This window comes from Limulus polyphemus, unplaced genomic scaffold (assembly GCF_000517525.1).
Source record: "Limulus polyphemus unplaced genomic scaffold, Limulus_polyphemus-2.1.2 Scaffold730, whole genome shotgun sequence".
Lineage (NCBI taxonomy): Eukaryota > Metazoa > Arthropoda > Merostomata > Xiphosura > Limulidae > Limulus > Limulus polyphemus.
Genome location: NW_013666340.1, coordinates 274,740 through 296,124, shown reverse-complemented (window position 1 = coordinate 296,124; position 21,385 = coordinate 274,740). Strand labels below are relative to the sequence as shown.

Below are 21,385 nucleotides of genomic sequence, written 5' to 3'. Positions count from 1 at the left end.
AAAGTGACTATGGAAATTCTGTGTATTACTAAAATTTGTATCGAGAAAGAACTAAACTAGTTTTAATCAAGAAGGGACTTGTATAGCTGAAGTTCGTCGGAAAGAATTTATACCAGAAATTAACTAACAAGCAGATACGTAACAAAACACTAAAACCCCTATGTGTATGGCGAACGTAAATAACCATACTTCACTGGCGAGAATCTTCTGGAAAAAAATCCAGAACAATCTGGAAAATTTGCTCTCCCAGACCCAAACACTGTCTTGAATATGGCAATAAATTCTCGGATGTTTGACAAAGCAGTAACTGGTGTCTGTTATATCATTGAAAAATATATATAGTTAAACGCAAAGGTGACAAAGATATCGAAATTAAAGAATAGGTTAAACAATCGTCAATTTTTTATATTTTTATTTTCAGAGGATGACGTTTCGAGCGAGCCAGCGCTCTTCACCAATCGTACAACATTTTGAAACTTGAGCATGAAATTTCTCTGCAAAATTACATCTTATACATAAATATTAAAGGTCAAGAAAACATATAACGGTTTGAAATTAAAATTGAAACAAAATAAGGAAAAAACGAGAATCTACAGGAATGAAAAGCGTTCATTTAAACCAGATGGCTGTATGGTTCCCAGGTTGTAGATTAATCTCCTTTTTAGTCGTTCTCTTTTGTGAATGTCTGTTGGAGCATTAATAAGTCCAAGAATCGAAAAGTCCTCAACTGTATGGTTGTTGATGGTGAAATGTTTACCTATAGATGTATCTTGGTTCCCTAGTTTAATATGGTTTAGATGTTCTCGTGCTCGATCACCGAGTCGGTGGCCTGTTTGTCCAATGTTTAAACTGTTGCATCCTTTGCAAGTTATTCAGTAAATAATACATTCAGTGGTACATGTAAAGGATTGTCTGATGTCTAAAGTTGTGTTTTGTCATCGTATATGTGTGGTGCTGTTTATATGTAGACATGTAACACACTTATTTCATTTACATGTTTGAGTGCCTGGAGTATCATTTGGTTTGTGTTTAAGATTACTGTGCACCAGGATTTATTTAAGGTTTATGTCATGTCTGTAAGAAATGATTGGGGTTGGGGTCCTTGAAAAGAGATTTAGTGTTAAGGTATTGTGTAATTATTTTGTATAATATCTTAGATCTTGTTGGTCTGATGGTATGTTAGTACAAGTGGAATACGTTCTATGTGTTCTTTCTTGGTAGGGTTGAGTGTTTGCACCTGGGTATATGAACTAACTTTGGTGGCTGCATCGTGAATGAGAGAACCAGGGTAGTGTCTTTCAGAAAAGAAAGTTTTCATGTCTTTGGATTTAGAATTATAATCATTATCATCACTACATAATTTGCATAGTCGTAGAAATTGTAAGGTATTGACTTTTTGTTACTGTACGGGTGGGAAGATTCGAAATGTAGGTACGTGTGTGAATGTGTTTCTCTGTAATGTGTACTAGTGGTCATCTTGTATGTATATGTTAATATCGACCACGGGGGGTCCGGCATGGCCAGGTGGTTAGGGCGCTAGACTAGCAATCTGAGGATCTCGGGTTCGAATTCCCGTCCTTTCAGCCGTGGAGGCGTTATAATGTGAACGGTCAATCCTCGTTGGTAAAGGAGTATCCCAAGAGTTGGCGGTGGGTGGTGATGACTAGCTGCCTTCTCTCTAGTCTTTCACTGCTAACTTAGAGACGGCTAGCGCAGATAACCCTCATGTAGCTTTGCGCGAAATTCAAATCATACCAAATCCAAAACAAACGAGAAAGGGGATATTTCCCAAGTAAATTCTAAAGAAAGGTGAAAAGAGGAAACATAGTGTATAAAAGTTTTTAAATCTGATTTAGGCATGGATGCAATCCCTAGTATGTTATCAATGTAGCGACAATACATCATTGGTACTGATCTATTGTATTGATTAAACGTACGATATATGTGCTAAACATTAAATGGCCTAACACTGACTCTTGTGGAACTCCGCAAGTAACGTTTTATATTAGCGAATTACAATAATGTACGGGAACAAATTGTTTCCTATTAGCAAAGTCCCTCAGATTTACAATGCTAAAATCCTGGGTTCGATTCTTAGCAGAGAATTACAACAGATAGTCCTATATGACTTTGCTTTTAAACCACTGTAAAACGCAATTCCTTTTATACGAATATGTTGTTATTCTTTCATCAATACCTCATCATTTTCTCTGTCGTAAGGGTTTTTATGATCTAAAAATATAATTATTATAATTTGTATCTCACCTAACCTTGTTCGAAATCTTATCTACCGATATTAATGGTGCTGATTCAGTCGAGAACTGTTGTCTAAGTGATACTGCGAGTTGTTTAATACGTTATTTTGTCCAGTAAATTTAAATAACCTGGTTATTGCAACATTTTTTATATGCTTTATTATATTTAAAATTGAAACTAGTCTATAGTTTTCAATATTTTCTACTTCTGTTCCCCATCTTTATATATGGGTTTTATTGAAAAACACACTTAAAGTCAGGTTCTTAGCAGTCCCGGCTCTAGCTTTTCATAACTAGGAGAGACAATGAGATATGTAATGTAGTCAAATGTAAAATAAGATTAATGGATGGAAGGGCTAATGACATTTTAGGAAGGGCCCATCCCCGCTAGCGCTGGCCCGGGTTTCAGGGTAATATCACATAATTCTAGATTGTGTGCATCTATCATAAATATTTATTGGAAATAAGCCATCAGCGCAAACTTACCTGCATAAATATCTGTATCACTCCTAGGCTTGTATACAACCCAGATCTCAGAGGAGTGGAAATATGTGAACAGGGTCAAGTAAGAAGAAGCCTTTATGAAGTAACCACTATAGTACATAACTTATGTCTAAGATTAAGGACTAGGGCGACATGATTACTTTTCATATTCTTTATGAGTGTTAACTAATCCAATTATGAACAGCTATACACACCATATATAAAAAATGTACCTGATTATGCTTGAATAAATAAATATTATTTTCTAGTTATGGAGGGTGTGACTGATAAACCTTCACGTGATGTATTGCAATGATGACATAGCAACCAGACTGCCAGTGCTGTGTCTTATGTATAATTAAACACAAGATGATACTAAAACATTTAGGCAAGCAAGAAAAAAAAGACAAGTTTACAGAACAGGTTCATATACCTGTTCTATATCAAATCAACCCACATTTAGTTGAAGGGCAGGTGTTCAATAGAGCTCTGTTATAGAAAATATAGCATGTATATATTTTTATGCCACTTCTGTTGTTGTTCGTGAGTTTAATTTTTCTAAACTTACAATGTTACCTCTGTCGGATATTTATTCCAATTACGTAGTTTGTCTGTCTTCACAACTTTTCTCTATGTCATTTACACGTGTGTCTCCCCGATGGGTCAATGGTAAAGTTACAGACTTACACTAGCTATCACCAAAAATATTTACAGTATAAATGATACTTAATGGATTATACGAGATATATTTCCACTATCTACTTTTGAGATCCACTCAGTAGCTCAGAACAATCTGATCCCCCCCATTTTCTGAAAATCTGGATGACTTCAACTGAGTAACATAGGTACATTTGTTCATCAAAGCACATGATCAAGTTTCGCTGGATCCGATATACAGTCTCCACATTGTAATTATTTAATCTTAACGTACATCTATAATGAGTTTTAGTTCTTCCACATACTTTACAATCATTCAGGGATGTTTGAGGACATTAAATCTACTGTAACCGCAATTTCTCTGCCAAACTTTAAAAGTTTGAGAAGCAGCCAGGTGACTAGTGCTTTGTGACGTAAATAAGTGATAATTCCACTCTGGGTTAGTACCATTCATACTACTGAGACTTAAGTCATTGAAGTCTGTTTCCATCACTTCTAATATGAATACAATTCGGAAAAGTTTAATCTTTTACTTGTTTTGGTAGGTTCTTTCTCTGTAGCATTGCCAATGTATTTTGGCTATGATGACTGGTATTCCATGGGGCTCACCAGTTCTCGTATGATGTCGAATTTTCTGTTTCAGAGTAAGTGCACTTTCCTTTTGCCTCCCCCACCATTAATTTCTCACGCAGTTGCCAAAAGTAATGATCTTTAATGATATGTTTATAGCATTGCATGCTCTGTGGCGACGAGTATGGGAACCAGATCCTTTAACTGTCCTACTTAGAGGTGTATTAGCTAACCTTGGTATATTCTATCATGGTTAAAATGATTTTATGAACAAACATAGCACAACTACTTACTATACGATCTATGTGAATTTCCGAGCTGTTTTTCCCCTGTCAGTGTTGTGCAGTGAAGCTGTATTCTTGCAACATTACTATATCTTCCAAATCCTTTATTAGTCATTACAATGATGAATAACCTATTATTTAAGTAAGCTATGGACATATAACTAGCATTGAAAATGCCTTTGCTTTATGAATATTACAACTACAAACACTTCTTTCATCATTTTGCAGTAATCATTAAACAGTTAGTTCGCTGTAAAATATATAATAATGAATTAGGTGTAACGTCATAATTCACGTGACTAAATTAATTTAGGTTACTGTATGGAGAATTAAAAATGACTCAAAACCTCATAAATATTATTATAAGAGACCTAACTGTATTTCTTTAGTTTGCTGACAAACCTTGAATGGGCTAACTGCCGTCCACAGCAGAGGGTACGACCAATTAAGAAATGGATCAGGCCTATAACGTCACATATTATCTTTTCAATTTTACATTTTGTGGAAAAATAAATAAATCTCTACCACGTATATATAAACATGTAGATATTATTTCACGATGAAATATTAATTAGTTTTTACACGAGAAGTATATATAAACGTGCTCTGAAGTATCTGACAACTGATGTTTATTAATACCCAAGATATTCAACAGTGTTCGAAGGCAAAGTTCATGTGTGTGTATGTTGTATACACAAGTGCATCCTTATGTATGACAACTATTCATGTTAGATATAAACTTACAAGATAAGCGTTACATCCGAATCTAAGAGAAATTCAATTTGATTTGTGAAGATATAAAATACTACGAAAGTATACAATCAAATAGATAGAAACTTTGATAACTGTGTGACTGCCTTTCCTGCATAGCATGAAGTCACCTCGAGAAAGCTGATTTGGCAGTTTCAGCGTACAGCATTGAAAAAAAGTCAAGAAGTTACATTTTTTATTTTATTGAAAAATTCTGAAGGTCCTCAAACAGAATAAAGTAGCCTTTCTCTCTTGCTGTGTGACAAAGTGCAAATTCTAGGCTAGTATAGGTGAGACAGCATTAAAGTAGGGTCCAAGACAAGCTAGGAAACAGTATAGGTTAGGTTTGTTCACTTAAGTAAGGATTTTACTGCAGTGACAATTATATACTGCTATCCACAATGATACAATTGTATTTTATTTTATTGTTTTACGGTATAGTTCAACATGTGCACCAAGAATTACATACAAAATGCGCAGTCTATACTCAATCCCCCACCGTGTGTTTTACAACATTGTAGGAGAAACCATTGTGAAGGTTTCTTGGGGTGACGCAATTCATCCTTATTCGCAACCTTAGTAGCGTAAAACATGTCCCTTATAAAAAAAAAACAAACTAAACGTGTACTGTACGGAGAACCAGCTGATTGTATTTCCCAGCCCAATCCTCCTACTGGGGAATGTTTCACTAAGTGTATTGCAAACATTAAGGTTCCAGTTTGGAAGTGCGCCATTCTGTTGGCATAACACGTTAATAACTTCTATCGGGACTGTAAATAAATTTAAACATTTTTGCACTGCACAACAAACAGTGTGTATGTTAGAAGATTTTCTCCTTATAGTTTTTCAAAAGTAATTCAAAAATTCTTGAACACCATGTATAGGTATAATTTACTTTTAACTCTAGAGCTTGTAAATACCAAGTTGATTTTATCTGGTGAATGGGCTGTGTATAATTTCTATTATGGTTACAGATTTGTTTACAATGGCATGTTTTTTATATCCTGTTTTTACTCATCTGTTTATGAATTACCTTTGTTTAATCTTGACAACTGCACATCTTGGATTTGCTTTTCTTCTCTACTTGCCGTTACTTGATTTTATATATTTCAATGGTTATTTAGTTACTTTTTTTTTCCTCATTCGCAAAACGAACATGAACATGTTCAGCATGCAAGAAATTCTGCAGTGCTTGTGCATAGCACTATACTTATCCTGCCACTGGAAGTGGTTAATGACATAATTAGCTGTAATTTACAATAAATTAAAAAAGTTCCAAAATTCTATTAAAGTTGTAAATACATACTTGTATAATATGTAAGTATATTTTGGGAAAATTACTAAACATTGAAGAGTTCTTTAACATCAAAATGAATTATCCACAGGTTTAACCTGTCATTTACTAGTTATCAGGATAATTTTACTTAATGTTTTAATTACAAGTTTGTTGAAATGCACATAAAAACCTCCTAGTTGCTCTGATTGGCCACCTTATAGTTTAAGAACTATTACTTATTTGGTTCTATTAAATATTTTTGAGCAATAGTATATTTGTTTGTTGTTAAGCACAAAGCTACAAAATGGACTATCTGTGCTGTACTAACTGCTGGGATCAAACCTTAATTTTAGTATAATAAGCCTTCAAGCTTACTACTGAGACACCAGGGTGGCAGTGACAGTATAATTCATTATTATTTTGTATCATAATGAAAGCTCAATATCTTAAAATAACTAAAACTAGTTTTTTCAGGAATATAAAATTACTGTTGCAAGGAAATAACTAAGAGGCCTAGCTCTCAAAAAATATAAAGTTAATTTTTTCATCTTAAAATACATTCAATTCAGATAAGGATTTTACGCTACGAGCACCACTGAATTACATCTCTAACACACTAAAAGCTAGACGTTACTCGCTAGCTGTAGGTACAGAACAACCAAAAGCCTAAGAATACAAGTAAAAACGCTAGTAGCATTTTGTTTATTTAGAATTAAGCACAAAGCTATACAATGGACTATCTGTGCTCTGCCCACCACGGGTATCGAAACAAGGATTCTAGCGTTGTAAGTCCGCAGACATACCGCTGTGCCACTGGGGGGCGGGCGGTAGTAGTAGTAAACTGATGAAACTAACAGTTACCCAAATAACTATCCTGATGGCAAGCCCACTTTGATTCCTATAGGTTCTAATCGAAAATCATCCTAATTCTTTAAATTAAACATATTATCGAAACTAAAGTCTCTTAAGGCGCAATTTAAATATGCAAATATAAGTTAAAAGTATTTAATAAAATACTTCTTTGTACGTTGTTAAGAGTAAGGCTATATAACGGTCCACTTGTGATATGTCCACTGCAGGGATCGAAACCCGAATTTAAACATTATAAGCTCTCAACCTTACCGTCGAGCTTCATAAAATGCTTGCAAATATCACGATTTACCAGAAAAATTGACGATCATTATTAGTCAAGTTAAAGTGATTTAATACATTCACACAAGTGCCAAAAAAAAAATGTATCGCGCGTGACTCAGTCGACATGTTTAAATAAAACTGTGTTACATCGTTCTGTCTGCAAAATTGCTAGACAATGTGAGCGTAGGTTATAGGGCATATTAACATATTGACAAGATGAACAACGTATAGGCAGAGTTTATTTCTTTTAAAAAAGTCAGTTACTATATAGTGATGTCTACAATAACATTTTTGCATAAAATATATGATAGATTAGTTAACCAATGTATTGTTCCTTAAGTTGAAAACCACGTACAAGTCGAATAACTAAAGCCATCAGACAGACATTTGAAAATGGGAGGGAGATTTAGTCAGTGGTGTAAGAAGGAGTGCAAAGCAAAGGTTTGGCTTAGGCATGCAAATTTTACTATGAGCTCCCGTGCTGCTAAAGTAGCTAAATCTAGGGGGTGTCTGGGGGGCAAACCCCATAAAATTAATATAATTTACAATTGCTATATAAGTCAAATATGTAAAAGTACGGGTGCTTTACCACTCCCAACATACCCTGTTCCGACGCCACTGTTAGTACAGTAATGTTCTATTGTAATGAGCGTAAAATGTTGATTGGTTTGACTAGAACAACAAAATGCACGAGCATTCACTTGAACTTAAAAAGGAACTATATAGGCTAATGATACCTGTACAGTAGATGACCTGTACGAACTTCGCATCTGAAGTTAACGAACCATATCCAGTGTCTCAGAGTAAAAATGATTATATCTTAATCACAGTTATTTATAGGAAAATAATTTAACAAATATGCGACTTAAAACGCTTCTACGCTGAGCTTTTTATTTTTTGAAGACTCTGAGTAGTTTATTTAAAACAAAACTCTTTCAAAGATTTTAATACGCCATCGTATAATTGGAATATTAGATACATATTTAATAAAAATACTCCAAAATTCAAATATCGTTTCGTGCAACGCACTTGACTGATTATTAGTTGTTAAGAGCGTGGGATTTTGACGTATAAATTATCAGCAAAACGATTCAACATCTTCGCTAATTTTCTGAAAATTGTATCTATTTCAGATCAACGATTCTTCAGTGTTAGAATAACGAATGAAATCCAGTAAATCAGATTGCTATTCATGCCCAAGTATGTTATAATTTCTGAAATGGCCCTTAGAGTCCAGCGCGACATAACTTCAACATCTCCACTAGAATGATGTAGTTACATATTATTGCTACGCCATTGCTCTCCATGATTCTTTTACGCCAAGGGCAGGGGTGTTGTTTGTATTCCGGTTTGTGTGTGTGTGTGTGTGTGTGTGTGTAGAAAATAATTCGAAAATTGTTCATCTGATTTTGGTTAAATTTGATACAAAGCTCGAGTTTTCCACAAAGACCAATTGATTAACCTTTAGGGAAAGTACGCCAAAGGTTAAGTTCACACAGAAGGTCAACGACTTTCATTATAATGGAGGCCAAAAGGTATTTTTGAAAAATGGCCAAAACTCGATAACAAGTTGAGATAAAAAGAGGGTCTTGGCACACACACACACACGCCTACATTTTTAAACGTGAGGAATTTGTTGGTGTATATTTCATGCTGGTTTCTGCAAACGTCAAAAACACTGCGAAGTGAGGTTTACACTATCTGAATGCCTTTCTAGTTTATAGATACGTAAATGTTTGTGCATTAAATTCTTACACCTACTTTTCGGTCTAATTTATTGTGTAATAACATTATACATAAACATCTTATATACTCACAAGTCCAACTTAGTTACAACTCAGTAGCACAGGGGCAAGTTTTTAGGTTGATAACGTTAGAAATCGGGTTTCGATACCCACGGTGGGCAAAGCACATATAATCCATTGTGTAGCTTTGCGCTTAACAACAAACAAGCAAAAAACTACTTGATTTTTTTATTGCAAATAAAGATCTAACGAACTTAAAACATGTTAGTAGCAAATTATCACGTGCTCCATAGCAATGGAAATCAATAACACAGATTACAAAAAACAACAACAAGATTCCGTTTATAGTAGTCAACAGGAAACCTGTGCATAATAAAAACTCACAGCTGCTTCAAGGCCAAATTCATTTCACAGCAACAGTCCAAAGTCCAGTTTTACACACGTGTATCATATAAACAGAGTTCAATCGAAGATTGAGGAGATCAGGTTTGTATACTGCTTATTTTGTTTTCTGTCTATTCTTATAAGTAATTGTGTATATTGCTATGAATTATCTATCAATCAATTGAAATACACTTAAATACTCTGTAAAGTTTTAAATGTGTGTGTGGCCTGCTTCTTAACCCCATATTTTGCTCGCATGATTGTGTTAACTAATGATACACTATGTCAAGTGTTCACAGCGAACAAAACCACAAGGGAGGAGTGTAAGTAACCAGTGATGCCTTTCTAAGATGCACTTGCAAAGCTTCCCTTACAGACCTAATAACACGCTGTTGAGAACTTTCGTTGTGTACGTGAAAAACAACAATAAAAAACTGTCCCCTGTCTAACGTTTAATAGGATTTTTTAAAATATAATTATTTATCTTAAAACCAAACGCTGTTGACACACTAAGAACAAACAGTTCAGAAGTGAAGTAATACTAGTAAGGATGTAATATATATATATAGTTCAGAAGTGAAGTTATACTAGTAAGGATGTAATATATATATATATAGTTCAGAACTGAAGTTATACTGGTAAGGATGTAATGTATATATATAAATAGGTTCAGACTGAAGTTATACTAGTAAGGATATAATATATATATATATATATAAAGAGTTCAGAACCGAAGTTATACTGGTAAGGATGTAATGTATATATATAAATAGTTCAGAACTGAAGTTATACTACTAAAGACGTACATTGTTCTAAGTTAATGCTACTTACAGCGTTCAGTTTAAAAATTAAATTTATGCTACTGTGGTATAGGAATACACCATAGATTTATTTCTCCTTGTAGTATCAATGTTGATTCTAAGTTTATTATCTAGTTGTGAATACGAACAAGTTAACACAAAACATACAGTCCCTTAAGGTTTTTTCCCAATCAGCTCGTCTCTGTCGTAACAGGTTTCACCGTCTTGACCTGCCAAAAGTCACCTTCCGGTAGCCCATTGTGTGAAAGCTGTTGAGAGAATGATCAGTCACGTGCTGACGCTACCAGAACAAAGAAACCAAGGTTTCGTTTAAAACAACAACCGGGTTGTAAAACAGTACCGAAGTGATTCTCGAATCGCACTTTCTTTTCTATCTTTTTTTAGCTTGTGATCGTGATCCACGCAAGTGTGCACACTGTGTTTTTATCCTTTTTATTTACGTTTAGTAAAGTTTTTATCATTATACGCTGTGTCCAATCTTTATTAACCCTAGACTTAAACTCGGTCAGTATCAATTCACCATTGTTCTATGATAACCGTAACTTGTTAATGTGGATTTATTCGATGAAGCTAATCAGTTTCACCACGCTACTGAGTTGAAAACTGAGGTTATAGTACTAAGGAAATATATATCTAAACTTAAATCTAACTAAGAAAATATAAACAAATAAAAGAAGTACCCTGTCACTATAATTGAAAAACATATTCATTATCAGATAAACAGAGTATTATTTGTGTGGTTACAACGTTTCAACAGATTATAAACAGTATACAACAATGTTTGTTAGTGTGGGCTACAAGTTTTTCTAATAAGCAATCCCTAACGGGTACCACAACTACAAACTAACAACTTCCATTACTGTATGCACAGACTGAAAGGTGAAATAAGTTTGCTTTCTTGATCTAAAACAGTTTTTATCAGAATCTAAGAAAACTATAATTGTCTTAATTAGTTTCTAATATAAATTAAGAATAAACATGTAAATGACGAAAGGTGAAGCTTGTATATTCAGAGACTAAAAAGCTGAACAGATAATCAAAAACTTTCAGAGTTTGTAACTCTTAATAAAGATCTTAATTATATGGGCCTAGGTAGGTCAAGGGTGTAGAATAATTTTTCTGATTAACACTACAGCACCATCTATGTTCAGTCAAATGCACAAGGTAATTTTTTAAGCTCTATTATATACATCTTCCAAGTTCTTTTTTTCTGCTATATTTTAATTCGAGGAAAGCTATCTTTACTCGTCTGCAACCGTTAAGTACAAACAAAAGTGACGCCTTTTTTAAAGCATAAAATCTCATTTATTTGTGTGTTTTTTAATGAAGCAAATTACTGTTCCGTCAAGATCTCAGAGCATTTAAGTTAAACTATAATATAAAGAAGATGAAAAAAAAGAAGAGGAAAGTCTGAAAGAAAAACGAAATACAAGATTGAACATGCTCGCATGACATTAAGCCTTATCAGGTCATCATTAAAGATGTTGTTTATAAATCAAAGAAAGAGATTCAACAGTATTCACGATTTCAGCCAATATATGCAATCAAATTATATAATTAATCAAATAGTGTAAATTCAACCACGGAATATAGATCTCGAAACTTCACTGGAAGTCAGAATGAAGAACACTAAATGCACAGAACTTTATGTCAGAGAACTGGAGTCCTTACCTGATAATTGTGACAAATTGTGACATAGTGAGTTCTTGGGGAACTAAAAACTTGGTTTTATTCAACGAGGGAAGATAAGATTCTTTGAAGAACCTTTCTACAACCACCTGTGAAAAACAAAACACACAAAAAAGTGGACATGGGAAACATTAGACAAAAATACAGCTATTAATTATGAAAAACCATTTCCAGTCACATCCTTCCCTTACAGAATTTGATTAAAATATTAAAATACAGCAATAAACTGGGAACAGAACCAAATGATATAAAATCCTACGTGTAACTTAAAAGCTTAATTAACGTTACTTTAAGTCAAGTTATTGCAATGTGTACCGATAATATTGACAATCAAGATAAATCAAATGTTTGATTGTAAGTAAACTTGTGCCAAAGTGTACTGTATATTTCCGTATTTTACTAACAGGAGATAATTTCGACCAACTGAAAGATAGGTAAGAATGATTCTTGTTTCATTAAAAAAGGGCTAGGTAGATAGTTGTGGAATCTATTTCCTGCCCCCCCCCCCAGTGGCACAACGGTACGTCTGCGGACTTACAACGCTAAAAACCGCGTTTCGATACCCGTGGTAGGCAGAGCACAGATAGCCCATTGTGTAGCTTTGTGCTTAACTACAAAGTAAACAAACAAACAATATATTTCCTAAGAGTTTATACATAATTGTTTAGGTCGTTGAGGTACACAGGTTTCTGCTGCGGTATGTTGTCGTAATTTGTTTTACGACTCGATCATTATAAAGAAAATTTTAAAAATTCACTGTTCATTTTACACTGTCTTAGGTGTTATATGTAAATCTGTGACAATTAAATAAAGCGTGATTACAGTTGAAGAAGGTCAATAATATACAAAATATTTTATGTTCTCAATGCATACTATTGTTGTTGTTTTTTCAGACAGTGTGTTAATAGAGTCCTAGTTTTACTTAAGGCAGTACTGTTCTTTGACAAACGTTTGCTAAGTTTATGTAAAGTTTAATTCAATATTTGAAGTTACATGCGAATAGTAGGTGAAAGGCTACACGTTTGAACGTTCGAGTGGTTACCACTTGTGTCAACAGACATTTTTATAACTACTATTTCCATAAATTTTTAATATATGTATTTTTAAAATACACACTCGCGTTCAGAGGCGGCTATGTTGTCGTCATATCTAAGCTGTGAATGAGTAGTGTATCCTGGTTTTCCGAGCCGTCAATGTTGACAGAGGATTACCGAATCAGAGTGCAGGTTTCATTTCATGATGATTTAGTCTTCGTTTCAAAACTGCTCCAAGAAAAGCTGCGTAGAATATACAAAACGGTGAAAAAATAGCAGTATGTTGGGTTTAGTAATATTTATAGATTAATAATTTAAAGTCGAAAATGTGTGTAGGTTCCAACCGTAATTTGAACAAAAGAAAATGCAGGTTCAGCTGATTTTTGATTAGGTAGGTGGGATGTCAGGAATCTCACCGAATTTTTAACTTGGATGTATTGCATTTAAAACATTTAAATAATGAGATTGTGGAAAATAAACTAAAACATTAAAGAATACAACTTGTTATTTCTTATACTAATTGGTTGAGTATTTCAAGGATATGTTACTTAAAACTGGTTGAAAAATCGTAGACAATGAAAAGTGTTACGAGTACCTGTACAATGTTAAACTGTGGAACAGTTATTAGTCATTCAAAAAATATTTTTCACGGCTTATAGAAGCATATTAATTTAATATCCAACTACCATAGTTAAGCCATATTTTGAAATAATATTTCCAGTTAATATTAATCATTTTTAATCAAAGTTTGGGCTGACATTTATTGTTTGAATATAAATTTTAAGAATTTATTGAAAACTGAAGGAATTATTACTTATTTTAATGTTTATATATGTAGATACGGTGGTTAACAAGAACGATTTTAGATCGGGCTGTTAAATACATATATCAAAAAGTTAAGGAACGCCATGATTTTAAAACCAAATTACAAGTGAAAACATACAATTTGCATATGTTAAGGACTATGAAAAATACTTCCTCAAAAACGCGAGGCATAGACATAAGTTGGATAAATTGTATGAGGAAAAATAACGTTCAGGATATTACATATAGAATTGTTCACAAAAGTACACTAGTAGGGAATGTGTCATACCCGGACTGTTGAACATGCTTAACAATGATTCTTCATGTTCTCAATGAGGCAGCTGATCAATTCCTATGGAACCAAGGACTATTCTTCAGGCAGAGCTATTGTCAGATGGGAAGGGGATAGGGTTGTATTGTGTCGATGTGCTACACGTCTCCACAGAATATCCAAAACACTAACCCTTCGATTCCACTAGACTAAAGGTATTCGTCCACAGTCCTGGCTGTATGTGGTCTGGCATTCATTAGAATGAAGGAATAGTCAAATAGAACCAGCATATGGGCACCCATAATGTTCAAGGATATCGTCCCTATATCTCAGCATTCACAGAACCACTCTACATAACATGTAGGTCTGAGCAACGTTGACGGAGATGCCAGCACAAGCCAATATCTCACCACCCCAAAGACTGTATCTCAGAACATTCACAGAGCCACTCTGCAAGACAACCCCCAAACCAATATCCCACCACTCCCAAATACTTCCGTATCCCGAACGCATGAATCCAAAACCGACCTATGACGTGTTCTCCAAACCTTACACGTCAGAATTTACTCTCCAAAGTGAGCTTTGATTCACCTGTCATTGTTCCAATTGAGGTGCTACTCACACCACCTTCTGTCGATGATAATAGAACCTCATTCTATGCAGTCTATTCCTAATAGCTTGGGTGGATATTCGAACACCAGAGGTCAGATATACAGCTTTCAGGAAACAGCTGGTGCTGATACACTCCACTCTGTTCTGGCCAATAGGATATATATAGGTCCTGGGTCATTATTGTGACCAGGGATCTTGCAGGAACAGTTTCTGTACCTAGAAAGAAATGGTTTTCACACCTGGGTCACTCGAAGTCAGGACGCAAATTGTCTATGACCCTGTCCTGTTTCGAGTCATCCAATTGCTTTCCACGTTAGACTGTCCTCTAAGTGTGATCTAGTTGGCTAAGTGTAATGTGAAAACACTATTGAACTGATTAAATTACATGAAAGTTTAGCTCAGGACGTCAGAAAATAGAATGTCACGAATTGGAAGTCTTATACTTTTAAATCTGTATGAGATATTTCATATTTCTACAAAGATTCTTTCTCAAGGTAGTATGCAAATATAATTTCAAATGTCGCTCATCCACAACATCTCTTTCTTTTTTTATAGGCAATTAGAGATGTTTTTTAATTGTTTTATGTGTGTATGTGTATGTGGTAGAACTCTTTACTACTTTAGTATCTGCCAGGTGGTATATGCTAAATAGTTGATAATATATTGTTTTAGTTTAATTTCCATCTTGTTTCGGACACTGACAAAGTTCTCGTCACAGAAGTTCTGTAGAGAAAAACTGCACCTATAACAACTGAAGTGTGCATAAATAAATCACCCACAAACCTCTGATACTGTTATATGTGGTCAGGTTTCAGAACGTTGACAAAGTCTTATTTAAATGACGAGTATTTAGATCTCAAAGTCACTAACAGTTTCGTTATAGTTGTTTAAGATCTTCACAAGTGTATAATTTGCAAGCCTAAAATAAGGCATGATGGAACCCTGAAACCAACCAAGCAAGGAACATGGCATCTATAGTGAGTTCTAGGAGACTAATACACCAGTACAGTAACCCTTTTAGAAACCGAACCAGGTCATGTTAAACTATACGCATTAAACTACGTGTCGTAAGGCTGATAATAAAATACAGTGCAAACTTACCGGTATTTTATTAGGGAACTTTACTCTAATGTCTGCTACTTCTTGTATCCTCTTGGCTGAAATAAAATAAACGAATTTCTAAAATGAATAACAGAGGTAATAGGAATAATACACACATTACACCTAATATCCACCTATCTATATACATATTAAAAACTTTGAATGTTGATAATAAGATACAAATAAAAGAATTCCAATAAGAAGAACCACGTAAAGTATAGATATCATGGCCTTTGAAACTTCGACTTTGGAGGTATATATTACCTTTTTAGACGCTGGAGTTATCATAAATTAGATCCTTATTTAAGTAAGGTATTTTCCACGATTATATCTGGAATCCTGATTTCAGGTTTCTAGGAATCCACACATATATATATGATGTGCTAAGTCGGAGGACCATACTCGTTTATAATCAAATGAAGAGATGGAGATAAACAACACTATGTAAACTATTACTATTGATATAATTTCCAAGATAAGAAACATCAAACTTCCCGATTCTCGTTTCTTCACCTGTCATATATTTAGTTACACTATCTATGGATATATACACACAGATGGATTTGAACTCATTTTTAAACGAACCGAATAGTTTTAAAACTTTGGTGAATTATTTCGACTTCAGACGAACTTTTGGATATATTTATGTCATCAAAGGCATAAGTATACTGCAAAGTGATTATAACAGTCTTTATAACAGCAGATATAGCTAGAAGACATTACCCCCAAGTCACAAGGTTGTGAAATCACAATACACTCTCCATGAATTTCGAATAGAGACTTCGTTGTACGCTACTTTAACTTCAGACGATTCTATATTTCGTAAAGAAGCATTAGTCAGACGATTTGACACATATATTATTCTGCACTCATATTTGGTAAAAACTGTTTTAAAAACCGAAACTTAAGCTACGTGAGCGTCGCCTGACACGTGTAAAGCGTGCTTAGAAAAAAACTGCATTAACTATTATTTCATTCTGACAACAGGACATGTTGCTGTAACACGACGCAAATCGGGCCTATACTGAGTGTAAACCTTTACAGGAAATCAAGTTAATACACCAAGAATAAAAATAAATAAATAAATACTACCTAAAATATTCAACAAGTATTGAAAATAAATTCACATAAATGTAAATAATGCTCTAACATGCCATGCTTTATACACTATATTTTACCACAGTGCTTCCTCTGCTGTTCTATCAGTATTTACCTTGATTTCATTGTGTAATATCTCATCACAAAGTTAGCTATGTGCTTTCACTGATAAGTTCGAACTTCGTCAGAAGTGTTTCCTTTTTTTTGCCATAAGCACTTTAATAATCAGTACAACCAGTATTTTTTGTAAGAAATAGTCATAATATTATAGAATCAGTGCGAAAAAATACATCAATCATAGTGTCTCACATGCCACAATTATTTACAAACAACTGCAAATACTCGTATCACAAGTCAATACTATTAAAGTTACTTTTCACTACTCCATTGAGATATTCCATGAACTGATACAAAAATGTAGAAATAATTTGATCAATTAGGCTAATAGTTCTCTAGGAAAGAATCCAGAAAGTTCTAGTTTTAAAAATAACGAAAACGGAAGAACAGTTAAAAATTTAATCAATATAGTAGTGTTAATGTTCATAAAGAAATGTTTCAGGGGTGAAAAACCTTTTTTTTTTTGTACGGGAATCAGAACAATTTGATATTTCACAAAAAATTACAGGAATTAGACTTTCAAATACCTTAATGAATTTGTAACATTCCGTTAAAAACACTCGAAAATAATATATGTTCAAGTCTGATATTTTGACGTAAGGTGGTTTCACAAAAAAAAATCGTAGAATATCTCTATATGGAATATCGAGTAAGATTAAGCAGATCCAAGGCTTACATGTATTTAATAAGCTACATTAAATTGGGCCGATTGTGTTTCAAAATGAAAAATAACTTCAGCATTTAATTTTAACACACGACTTTCACTTTAAAAAAGATTACTAATCTATGATGCGGTTGTAATGTTTTCTATTGTTGGCCGGTTGATTTAGGATTATTAGATAACAACAACAAAACTTTTCATGTTTTCATTTTCGAATCCCACGGTTAACTGAAAGGCCTAACTCCGTAAAGATACTTCTTCTAACAGAAATTCCATTTACTTGGTAATTTCATCGAATGTATGTCACTTCACAGTGTCTTTATTCCTTCATTCAAACATAAATTCAATATTCAAAGCACTGAATGTACTAACTGGCAATAACAGGTGCACTGACTACTCACTAACTGACAAACAAATTCACTCACTCAATATCTAACTCTAGCCTTACCTGTTTTTATATATGCATCTCAAATTGTTTCCTAAACTTCTGGAGAGTGTATCGGCATGATGTTATATAAAACTTACTTCTAGCTAAACAACAATACACATTTCTATAAACTCTAATTTAAGAACACAGGCTACACTACTGTTCCCTCTTTAAATTGTGGAATAAACAATCTTATTACACACACAAAAAAATATTGGCACATTATTTTTCAACTTTCATAATTAGCAATAAAGTAACTCTTGAAAGTTAACAGCTTTAAGATTCATAAATATAAACAATGAAATCATTTAATCACTAATTAAATATGTGAAATTTAAAGTAAAACCACAATTTTGGTTAACAAATTAAAATCGTTTACTTATTTATGTATTGTCCTTAAATTATTCAGGCACAAAATATTTTTGGGGGTTTTCTTTTCCGTGGCTTATGGTATGAAGATGGAATGCTCTCTGATCCTCTATCATCACTTGCTATTTTGCTACTGGATTAGTTATCTTAAGGTAGATGAACAGGGGAATCTACTGGTAGTTCTATACTAGGTGATACATCGATAGTGATCTTGGGACTCTTTTGCAAGTTGACGTGCTTGCAAAGTCTTCTCCGAAGCTAATGAGGTGGTTGTTCTGCCGCTGATGTACTTCCAAAGACGATCACGGTGAATGGATAACCTTTGGTTTGAATCACATATCTTTATAGATTGTGCTCTGTGGCGCTTTAGGATGTTTATTTTTGTTTTCTTGTGCTCTATCTCCTTGTTACCCCAAGAAGTTCAATCTTTATTGTTGTGATTGCCATGTAGTGCACAAGAACTGTGAAACTTTTTATAGCTATGCTTCCAAATAAAGTATATTCCTGCTATGCATTCTCCTTCAATGACTCTTATCCACAAATTATGTTGTGTAGAGAAGCTTCCTACAGTTCTCCCTCAATGTCATTCACCTCCACATCATATTGTGTAGAGAAACTTCCTACGGTAAAATATTTGGAATTTTCCTTTTGCTAGAATTTTATGACCAGTTGTACACGTCAATCCATCTTTCTGCTTCTTCTCTAGTAGGGATTTCCAATCTTTCATTGCAAGATCAGGTCTAATAATGGTAGCCATAGGACCAAAGTTAATCAACAGAGTGTAATGCTTATCATTAATAAATACGTTGAATCGTGGCTTGGTTTCTTTAAACAAAGTACTCCTTATCTCAACTAGAGCAGATGGAGTATTCTCGTTCTAAAGATAGTGTCTCCTTGGTTTATTATAAATAGCTAATTCTTCACACTTTTGAAGGTAATGTCAATGTTTTCCCCATTTGTAGCAATTCCACTTTCCTGTCATCCTTTGGGAGTAGTTTTACGTCCTAAAGATTTTGTCTACAGTTCTCGGCAATATGTTTCTTTAATCTGGAACTGAAATACCTCCTGTTCTGAAGCATACTTTTCTATTCCGAATAAACAGTTGTATAACTAATTCCTTGAGTTCTTCTGGGCGTCCATAAGAAAGAAATTTTTTGACACTAGTTATACTAGCAATCCCCAAATTCCTAAATGATGTCTTTAGTTATTTATCTGTGACCTTAATTGATCCTAACTAAACAGCTTTACTCAAATATGCACACCTTCTTTTTGTGCTCCTGAACTTTAGAAACCGCCTTTTGATGTAACACGCCAAATCTATTTGATAAGACAGCCAATAGTGCCTGGTAGTTGGTAAATGGTTGTTTAGCATTGTTAAAGCTGGTGCTTTTAAATGTGCAGCAATATGAATAGCTTGCTTTTCACGATTCCGTCTATTCACTTTGAAAATTATTTCAAAACGTGCATGATATGCCTCCCATGGTACCTTTCCATCCTAGACTGTTGGTTTCTCGATTAGGCAATATTGTTGAATTGGTCTATTAAATTCCGTCAGTTGATAAAGTAGCGGTATAGCTGAAGTAGCCCAGAAATGTACTGCAGTCATAGGTGGCACAATAGTATAGTTATAATTCAGATGGGTTCTCCTATTTTATATTACATAGTTAAGGATATTGGAAGTTAAAATTCTTGAAGGGGTGCAGAAAGAGATGTAGCTGGCTTGATCTTTGCTTTTACCAATTACTTTTCTATATATTTCTAGATTTTTGTACTAAGTTATGAAATGATATATCAATATTTAGGATTAAAATTATACAGGACACCAGTTTCACATTTTTCCTTTTTTTATTGACCTTCATGAACAGTTTTGAGTCAGACGAATACCATATGTGATGAAAGTATGTTAACAAATTGTATACACAACATAGTCTGATCCTTGTTCAAAACTCATGCCAGTATCTTTTTTTACTTACAGAGTCAACGTGAATGATTGATGTACTAATAACCTGTAAGTGAGACAGAACATCACTTTTATGCTAAAGTCGATTCCCTAATTTGTCCTAGAATTATTTCCAACTATTTAAGTAGTTAAAAGAACAATGTGTGTCAGACAGTGCGTGAGTCTATGCGTGCTAGCTCACGTGGAAACCCAATATTCCGATTGGCTAATTACACAGTGGTATTTTACATTTATATGAATGCAAAATTGAATGACATTTAACGTGTAGTGTTCTATACGTGTGCAAAAGTACGACGTTTATCACATTAAGTTACTTCAGAAATATAAACAGACATGCAAGGAAACACATTAAGTTACTTCTTTACTTTTACCTGGCTTATAATTAAAGCAATTTCAATACATTTCAAGGAAATTCCAACAGGCGTCTAAAAATCGACAATTAGGCCTAAAGATTAAATACCTTTCGTACGAGAAGTACGAGTTTACCCGCTATATAATCTACACCTTATATGATCACTGTAAAAACTTCATTCATTCATTTTCGATGCTCTTCAGCTAACACATTGCACGAAAAAGTAATTACAGCTTTCAGATGATATATATATAAATGCGATGTAGACACATACACATAAGAAATTTACAAAAAAAAAAACATAACGACTGTTGATTTTTACACTTCTTGATACCATAATTTCAAAATTTTACCACTTCACAACTATTATACGTTTCCAACCTTCTCAATACAGGCGCCTAAATATGAACAATTAGGCCTAGTTTAAATACGCTTACGCGAAAAAAGAGTTTACCCGCTAGGGGAATAAAACATTACACCAATAATGGCTGGAGATGGCTTGAATGGGTAATGAAGAAAAACTTTAATATA

At 33.9% G+C, this 21,385-nt stretch overlaps 1 protein-coding gene across 1 annotated transcript in view; it reads right to left on the bottom strand.

The window, feature by feature from the left end:
* LOC106460217 (microtubule-associated proteins 1A/1B light chain 3C-like) overlaps window positions 1-21,385 on the bottom strand; it is a 31,427-nt gene that overhangs the window by 8,923 nt on the left and 1,119 nt on the right. Inside the window, exons 2-3 of the mRNA XM_013919901.2 lie at window positions 15,871-15,926; window positions 12,031-12,137 (exon numbers count right to left, since the gene is read on the bottom strand). Of these exons, the coding sequence (XP_013775355.2) occupies window positions 12,031-12,137; window positions 15,871-15,926 (163 nt within the window). The remainder of the gene's footprint in view (window positions 1-12,030; window positions 12,138-15,870; window positions 15,927-21,385) is intronic.